The following is a 9,295-nucleotide window of genomic DNA, read 5'->3' on the forward strand; positions in this document are numbered from 1 at the left end:
CCCACCCAAAATTTCGATAACTCCTCCTCCCCCCCTCCCCATTCCCTTCCAAACATCTTCCAGGAACACGAGGAGGCCGAGGGGATCGGACGCGAAGGCGAAGGCGAGAGATGTCGGCGAAGCTGCGGGTGGAGGAGCTCCGCGCCGAGCTGCAGCGCCGCGGCCTCGACGCCTCCGGCACCAAGCCGGCGCTGGTGAGCCGCATTCCCTTCTCGAGAACTTCCCTAGCAGCCACGAACGGACCGACCGGGTGCTGTCTCGCGGCTCACGCTAGGGTTCCTCTCTCACACCCACGCCGCCGCCCCATCCCCCCTCTCGCCGCACCCATCCAATCTATTGTGTCTCGTGTCTCTCTCCGGGCGGCGGAGGCGTAGCGGGGCGCGATGGCCGCTGTGGGGCGTGCGCGGCTCGGCGGGCTGACGGAGCGCGGGGTTGGGGGTCGGGGGTCAAGGACGAGCGGCGGTGGCGGCCTAAGGTCGCGTGTGGCAGGCACGGGCTGTGGCTGGCTGAGCGCGCGCGCGCACAGGCGGTAGAAGCGGTCACGGGCTGTTCGCGCTCCTTTTCTCTGAATTTTGCCTCGACGGCACCGGTAGCAGAGTCACGGACAGGAGCAGCAAATCTCTCTGAATTATCGGATTTCCTGCTCTGTCTTTTTGCGTCATCTAGCTGCAATCCGCTGGCCAGCATTTGCTGTTGTGTGCACAGTTAAGTTGCTGAATGTGCGCACCATGTGCTTGTGCATATGTGTATATATGCCCACACCCGCTTCGCTCTTGTGATGTGTATCTTTGTGCTTACAAACATTGAGACATATGGGGATTGTCGTTGTGACTTACGTCCTGCAATTCCTTTTCCACTAGGTGCTAAGGCTGGACGTTGCAATCCGTGAGGAAGAGAAGGAGGCGGCTTCTGCAGCTGAGATATGTAATGTAGATGGCATAGACGGTGTGGTTATGGATGGCGAAGCAGAAAGCAAGAGCAAAAGGAAGAGGAAAAGGCATGGTGAAGGTGAAAATGAGGAGGAAAATGACATTTTGGATGTGGCAAAGCTACAGAGCATGGGCTATCGTGAGCTGCAGGCTTTGGCCAAGGCACGGGGGCTCAATACTAATGGGGGCAAGAAGGATGTTCTACAGAGGTTGCTCTCCAGCCCTGCTACTTCTGTTGTGGATTGTGGTATTCAAGACAAGAAGGAAGTAGCAGAAGGTTTGTTTGTCAATTAATTTCCTTATATTGGTTATTGAGTGGTAGGCTCTGAACTTTACCTGAGTATTAACTGTTCACTGTGTATTGGTTCAGCTGATGATGGGAAGGTTGAGGAGCTGAAAAAGAAAAAAATAGTCACAGATGTGATGCTGGATGCGGCACAGCTACAGGGCATGGGCTACCGGGAGCTGCAGGCATTGGCCAAGGCACGAGGACTTGCAGCGAATGGGATCAAGAAGGATGTTATTGAGAGGTTGCTATCAACCCCTGCTAATTCTGTGGCAGTTGCTGATGGTGGTTTCCAGGACAAGAAGAAACTTGCAAAAGGTTTGTTGATCTATTAATTGTATTGATCACCGGAGGGTGAGGTTTGAACTTTACCTGTTTTTTGGCATGGTCGTTTATGCATTTTTGTTCGTGCAGGTGGTGTTGGGGAGGTTGAAGAGGAGGTGAAAAAGGAGAAGATTGTCAAAGCCACGAAGAAAGGTGCTGCAGTGCTGGATGAGCACATCCCTGACGATATAAAAATGACCTATCATGTATTGCAAGTGGTGCGTGAGTTTATTATTGGTTAATTTTTCTTACCCATATTGTACCTTGGATGTGTGCACTTCAATTGAAACCATGGTTCACTAAATTCCTACGTCCTATGCAGTATGCATGCTGAGTGAGTTCAAATCAAAACATGATCTATCCATGAATGTCAAACTTAGACAATGCAAAACATGATCTCTCATGAATGTCAAACTTAGACAATTCCTCCAACCAAATTAAATATTTTCATTCATATGGTATCTGATGCATTACATCATGTTCAGGTTGTCACTTTGGCTTTAATATTCATAGATGTGATAGCCTATGGCGGCACCCAAATATACCATCTTAGCAGGCCTAATTTTACCATGTGTTTAGAGAATAGACCAACAAAAACTTTCACTGGCATCCTTCATGTATCATCTTAGTATTCACTATGTAGTATGTACAGTAGCTACAACGCATTCATCTTAGTATTCACTATGTACAGTAGCTACCTTGAACGGTTATCTGTTCTTTCTACTATTTTGTTCACATCTTCGTTATACATATTTTATTGCAGGGTGACGAGATTTATGATGCCACCTTGAACCAGACTAATGTTGGAGACAACAATAATAAGTACTATATCATTCAAGCTTTAGGTTTGTCCTGCAACTGCAAGTCACTGTTGCTTACTAGCACCAGCACCACGAACCTATGAATGATGTGTAACATTCAATGGAAAATTAATTAGTGTTTGTTAACTGTAGAATCTGATGCTGGTGGAAGCTTCATGGTTTTCAATAGATGGGGGAGAGTAGGGGCACGAGGTCAACAAAAGCTACATCCCTGTTCAACACGGGACGAAGCAATAGACGAGTTTGAGGGAAAGTTTGAGGACAAAACAAAGAACAGTTGGTCTGACCGCAAGAATTTTGAGTGTTATGCAAAGAAATACACATGGCTTGAAATGGACTATGGTGAAGTCGACAAGGAAACAGTGAGATTTGGCTTTTAGTACTTACTTTGCAGTTTAGCACTTTTGTTGTTTTTAATCCTGTGGTCTTCAAATTTCAGACTCAGGTTCAAAAGAAAGGTTCCATTACCGATCAGATAAAAGAGACAAAGCTTGAAACTCGAACTGCCCAATTCATATCCCTCATTTGCAACATAAGTATGATGAAGCAGCAAATGATGGAAATTGGTAAGTAACTTGACAGTTCCTGCTTTTTGAACTGACATGAGCATCATAACATTCATCTGTTACAGTGAGCTTCTTATCTGTGTTTATATGCTAATTTGATATATTGTTAGCACCCTGCAATCTTCATGATGTATCACCACCTTCATGTTCTGATGTGCCCGTACATGTATCTGTACAACTTAGGTTTCTATATGATTCAGGAGTTATAACTAGTTAGTTTTAGGAACTGAATACAAAGAGTTAATGGCCATACTAGAAATACATATGATCATCTGCTCAACTACTGGAGTTGGATTAATTCGGTTGAAAAAGATCTTTTATGTTCTATGTTGTCCCAAAAGTTTTCGTTCTTTGTTTTTGACAGGTAGATATACCTGTTGCTTACTCATGTAGCATTTGCTTTTACTAATTCATCCTGCCTAACCAATTAGGTTATAATGCTGATAAACTTCCCCTTGGAAAGCTAAGCAAATCTACAATACTTAAGGTGAGTTATTTTGATGCATCTTTCCTTGGAATTATCAATTCAGTATGCATATTACGCGTTGAAGAAAATCGCATAACATGAACTCTAGTACTTATAGATTTAAATCGGTATGCGGTAACAGTTTGCATTTTGAGGTCTTGGTTTCATTTTCCATTATCTTGTCCTTTCTCTCTATTTTGATGGTGACTTTTCAAAGCTTTCCACAGGGCTATGATGTTTTGAAGAGGATTTCCAATGTTATTTCAAGGGCAGACAGAAGACAGCTTGAACAATTGACTGGGTGGGTCCATCTTCTGTTTTTATCTGACTGCAACCGTTAAATATAACAATTACACATGCCAATTGTTTTTAGTGAAAGCTAGTTCATCTTTGAGGATTTGAAGGGTAAACATCTCCAGGTTTCATTTTTGATAAAATGGTTCGGTCACTAGGATGGACTACAGTTAATGGCTGTTTTGCCTATGTAGCGTAGTCGCATAGACTTATCAGGATCTGCAGCATGTAATGATGATAGTTGTGCAATGCATGACATGCAGCATGTAATGATAGTTGTGCAATGCACGACATCATTCACCATATTTGTATGTCATGTTGTTTAAAGACCTATATTTACTACAATTTCTTATATTACCTTTGGCTACAGGGAATTCTACACCGTGATTCCTCATGACTTTGGTTTTAAGAAGATGCGTGAGTTCCAAACTTTCTAGATTAACTGAACTTCCAGCCAATATTTAGCATATCCGGCTATGTTTTATACCTTGTAGGAGCAAATCTGATCTTCTAACAAATTTATCTGACAGGTGAATTCCTTATTGACACTCCTCAGAAATTAAAAGCTAAGCTGGAAATGGTAATAGTATTACTATGTTCGGCATGTTCGGCTTAATCTCAGCATTTTAACTGTCATGAGTTGTTAAAATCTTATGCTCAACAAATGATTCTTTTCAAGAAAACTTTCGGAACAATGGATGTTCTAATATTTATGTGGTTCTGTCTCCATCATGTACACTACTGTCTAAGGAAGAAACTTACCTGTCATCCATCTCAAAAGAGCTATCAGGGTTGTTCAAAATTTATGTGGATTGTAGTTTCACATTCAAATTGTTTTCTTGCAAATATTCATATTTGTATGCCACTATGACTTGCATACTACTGTCTAAAGGAAGAAACTTACCTGTCATCCATCTCAAAAGAGCTATCAGGGTTGTTCAAAATTTATGTGGCTTGTAGTTTCACATTCAAATTGTTTTCTTGCAAATATTCATATTTGTATGCCACTATGAATTGCACCGTTGTCTCTATTGCCTCCGATTTCCATGGAATCTTCTCAGTGTTATTTTGTTGCCTTTTCTTAGGTTGAAGCCCTTGGGGAGATTGAAATTGCAACTAAGCTTCTGGAGGATGATTCAAGTGACCAGGCATGATATTTTGCAAATAAATCTGTTTAAAGATTGAACTCTGGAGTTACATCAGTTGCAAATTTTTTATTTATCTTTGATTTTCAAGCTTGTGGTTCATGTTATTATGCATAACATGCTTTCATACTGTCTTGGATAACCAAAACTGTGATATGAATTTCTACTTGTTGCTTAAACTTGTTTTCCCATTGTTTTAAGTAACTAAAGCATCTTTGTGCTTGTATACCCTTTGCACATGTTGCAACCTAACTGCAACGTGTTCTGGAATGTAGGAGGATCCACTGTATGCTCGATACAAGCAACTTCATTGTGACTTTACGCCTCTTGAAGTTCATTCAAAAGAGTACTCTATGGTAATACTTCTACAAATAATCTCGACCCACAATGGTATTTACGGCTCTTAAAATTACATATTGCTCACCAGGTGCATGAAGGTGCAACTGTCATTATAACAACTAAAGTGGGGATATCTTTAGCATTTTCTTCTTTTAAAATGTCTGATTACTTTATTGATTGACTTATCACGCTTGAATGGCTTTACTTCTTATCCACTACATTTATTCTTTTAATCTTGTGAATGTTGATGTTTGTCCAGTTTTTTCTTGAAGGATTTTGGGTTTAACCATGTTTGAAAATCTCTGCTGTCCAGATAAAAACATATCTGACGAATACACATGGCAAAACACACTCGGGTTATACTATTGACATATTACAAATGTTTAAGGTGTCAAGACATGGTGAAACAGAGCGGTTTCAGAAGGTCAGTGGGTCTTCCTAATCCGCCGCGTCTAAGCATTTCAAGAGAACTGCTATAAATGTCTATTTCTCAAAATATTCTTGCAGTTTGCTAGTGCAGGAAACAGGATGCTTTTATGGCATGGTTCTCGGCTGTCCAACTGGGCTGGGATATTTTCTCAGGGTAATGCTATCCACGATTGTCATTGAAGCTTTTTATTCATAAGTATAGAAATAGATTTGCTTGTTTGTTTTACTCCCTCCATTCCAAAATATAGTGCGCCTGCGCTTCCCGAGGTCCAACTTTGACCATAAATTTAGCCAACGAGACCAACTGCGGCGGGAGAAAAAATTATATAATTGAAACTTCTTTCGAATACGAATTCACTGATATAATTTTTGCTCCCGCCGCAATCGGTCTTGGTAGTTAAATTTACGGTCAAAGTTGAAGCACGGGGATAGAGGAAGCACTACATTATGGAATGGAGGGAGTATGAGTTATGACATACTAGTTGCTGTTCCTAGTTCCCGGAAATAGCATTTGGGTCCCATCAAATGTACATTAAGATTAATTTACCTAATTACCTTCATCTGCATGAATTTGTGCTTCATCATTATCTGAATGTATTTTCTGGTGGAGCCTCTCTTATGTTAACTGCCTTTGTTTATAGCCTCAACTGTTTGTTAGTATAAATGAATGGCAGTTTTAAAACTAACATGATTCTTGCTCTCAGGTTTGAGAATTGCTCCTCCTGAAGCGCCTGTTACTGGCTACATGTTTGGAAAAGGGGTTTACTTTGCCGATATGTTCTCCAAGAGTGCAAACTACTGCTATGCTTCACAAACATCTAGATCTGGGGTGCTGCTTCTATGTGAGGTCTGTTTACCGTTGTCACCTCCAAGATATCAGGATCTGGGATTTTGCATGTTACATGTTAGCCCAAGCGTTGTATTATTCACCTCATCTTATCCATGATTGAGTGTTGGTTTCAAGAGCCCAACCATTTTTGTGTGGTTATTCATGTGTTGATGACTTGCATTTCTATGTGGTCTGCTTTTAACGTTTACTCAACTTACATCTGCCAGGTTGCACTGGGCGATATGAATGAACTACTAAATGCGAAATACGATGCTGATAACCTGCCCAAGGGAAAACTAAGGTCAGTTTCTGATGCAACATGCTTTCGATCAATTCCAATGCTCACTTGATTCGAAAAGGAACACCATGTTTACATTATGTCTTTCCTTACAAAAATCAAGTCTTTATTTAGTCAGTACTATTCCCAGACCACTGGATCAGATGGGGGATAATATTGTTGTGTGTAAAGTGCACAATTCTATCAGTTGGAAACATCTGGTTAATAACATAAATATTGCTGTTGCTGCTTGATACGAGTATGAGAAACATCTGGTTTCAATCATTTTGATGCAGTACCAAAGGAGTTGGCCAGATGGCACCAGCGGAGTCGAAGGTCACTGAGGATGGCGTTGTTGTTCCACTGGGAAAACCCAAAGAGGAACCTTCAAAGAGGGTATGTTGTTTTGTTCACTTTGTCGGTACACTGTTGTAATCCAACCCTGTAGAAATGCAGGAGCTCTATGATGATTAACCATGTCACTGGTTGCAGGGTAGCTTGCTGTACAATGAGTACATTGTTTACAACGTAGAGCAGATCAGGATGCGGTACGTGCTCCATGTTTCCTTTAACTTCAAGGGAGGACGGTAGACAAGTCAGGCTCGTGGGAAGCTGGAAACTGGAGGCAATGATGCGGGACCTCCATCGTAGCAAAACCACCTTTTTGTTGAGCAAATGTTTAAGCCTTTCCTCGCATTTTAATGCCGGTTCCAGGCTTCCAGACTCTGATGGCTGATGCTGCGTGCATATTTAATGGCAATCTATTTTCTCAATGACTGCATTTCTTTGTGGACAGCAACCAAAATGAACCCTGATGAACAGTAAAATTTGGAGAAGTTGTAAAACTTTGTTATCTCCCATGCATGAGACACGCCGTGCATGGATCAGCCGCTCGCTTTAGATGGAGATTCGGATAGATGCACATCTCTTCTAGTTGTATTTCAGCCAGTCATATGTCCTACTCCCACTCCTAAGGCTGTGTTCGGTTGGCATGGTTTTGAAGGGGTTTGGCAGGGATTAAATCCCATACAAGTCAAATCCCTGCCAAAACCACTCCAATCCCCTTGAGACAGGGTGTAACCGAACAAAGCCTAAAGTAGCATGTGCTTAACTGATACTCATGGTCCATGCACCCACTCCTTGCCACATTGCACACTCATGTTTTTTCAAAGTTTGAAATCAAAAGCCTGATTTAGTATCAGGCACTCAGTAAACAAGCCATTTGATGGAAAAAACTTTGGTCTAGGAATTATCTATAAGGGTGTGTTTGGTAGCCTGCGTGTAGGGTGCATGAGGCTAAAAGTTCCCTACCCAACCCACTTTCAGGTGTTTGGCAGGGTGTATGGGCTCTTCTGGGCATAGCCCGTCTGATGCAAAAAAGGCCCCGAGCTATGCTCGCTGGAGCACCCACGTACATGCGAGCTGGGCTCAGCGAGGCTCGGTTCGACCCCCGCAAAAATCTCCTCCCGACCCACTACGCTCGCCCCACCCCTCTCGCTGACCTAGCCGCCACCCCTCGCCCCCATCTCTCTCCCGCGAGGCCGCGAACAACCATGGCGACTGGCGCCTGATCTACATCCCCGCCGGCCCCCTGTTCTTCTACCTCGCCGCCATAACCGCCGCCCCGGTCTACCTCACCGCCGCCCCGGTCTACCTCGCCACTGCGCCGGTCTACCTCGCCACGGCCCTGCTCTTCAAAGCGCGGCCGCCGCACGTGGATCTCGCCGCCGCCAGGCCTAGGCCACCGTCGCCGCCGGAGAGGTAGACCTCCGCCCTCACCCCTTCCTTCCTGCCTCGTTCCCCTCCTCCCTCCTCACCCCTTCCTTCTTGCCTCGTTCCCCTCCGCCCTCCTCACCCCTTCCTTCCTGCCTTGGGCTCACAGGGAGTAGCCGCTGCTACGTGACCAGAAACTGCTCCTCTGTTCCCTTATGATTATCATGTATAGGTGGTCAAAATGATTACAGTAGATGTATAACTTATGATTGTTGTACCTATTATGCTCATATTTTAGTTTGTTCAGTGCTTGTCATGCTGGAAAAAAATCTGTTGTGCTAAGTATCAATTTGTTTGTATTGTCATAGATGGATGAATTGGCAAGAAAACGAAGGCAATTAATTGTGAGAGGAGCCGGTCTAGTGGCTGGATTGTATGCATACAAGATGATCATGTTTAGAAGAGCTAGGCAACAAACAGCGAGGATAACCGTGGGCAGCATGGCCGATCGTGCCATATCTAGAGAGTCCAATTTGAGATATATTTATCACTCTAGTGATATAAATTGTTCAAATCAATTAAGAATGAGAAAAGCTCCTTTTTTCCGTTTGTGTGCTATATTTAGAGAGAGAAATCTGTTGTTGGATAGCATCCATACTTCTATCGAGGAACAAGTAGCCATGTTTCTTCTAGTAGTTGGCCATAACCAAAGGTATAGGACACTTCAACCGATCTTTAGAAGATCTACCGAAGTCATTAGTAGGTATTTTAAGGCAGTGCTTTATGCTATTGGGGAGTTGAGAGATGAGATGATTCGGCCTCCCTCCAACCATTGTCATCGTAAAATACAAGAAAGCACTCGCTTCAATCCATATTT

General features: G+C 43.1%; 1 protein-coding gene across 1 annotated transcript; it reads left to right on the top strand.

The window, feature by feature from the left end:
* Positions 1 to 7,558, top strand: LOC119330071 (poly [ADP-ribose] polymerase 2-A-like). Its single transcript, XM_037603182.1, has 19 exons — positions 1 to 194; positions 861 to 1,206; positions 1,300 to 1,533; positions 1,630 to 1,757; positions 2,303 to 2,384; positions 2,493 to 2,722; positions 2,800 to 2,926; positions 3,358 to 3,413; positions 3,620 to 3,693; positions 4,057 to 4,103; positions 4,217 to 4,266; positions 4,772 to 4,834; positions 5,107 to 5,187; positions 5,484 to 5,594; positions 5,678 to 5,753; positions 6,304 to 6,446; positions 6,656 to 6,729; positions 7,002 to 7,101; positions 7,198 to 7,558. Exons 1-19 carry the CDS (start codon positions 111 to 113, stop codon positions 7,294 to 7,296), a joined length of 2,205 nt encoding a protein of 734 aa, XP_037459079.1. The 5' UTR covers positions 1 to 110; the 3' UTR covers positions 7,297 to 7,558.
* The last annotated feature ends 1,737 nt before the right edge of the window (positions 7,559 to 9,295 follow it).

Source organism: Triticum dicoccoides, chromosome 7A (genome assembly GCF_002162155.2).
Source record: "Triticum dicoccoides isolate Atlit2015 ecotype Zavitan chromosome 7A, WEW_v2.0, whole genome shotgun sequence".
In the NCBI taxonomy this organism is placed as follows: domain Eukaryota; kingdom Viridiplantae; phylum Streptophyta; class Magnoliopsida; order Poales; family Poaceae; genus Triticum; species Triticum dicoccoides.

What these genes read in the sequence shown, in the direction of transcription:
- LOC119330071 (XM_037603182.1), top strand. Translation starts at nt 111, where the DNA reads ATGTCGGCGAAGCTGCGGGTGGAGGAGCTCCGCGCCGAGCTGCAGCGC. An exon ending in GCAAATCTACAATACTTAAG is followed by an intron (nt 3,414 to 3,619) that starts GTGAGTTATTTT and finishes AGCTTTCCACAG; the next exon opens with GGCTATGATGTTTTGAAGAG. An exon ending in CAGCTTGAACAATTGACTGG is followed by an intron (nt 3,694 to 4,056) that starts GTGGGTCCATCT and finishes CTTTGGCTACAG; the next exon opens with GGAATTCTACACCGTGATTC.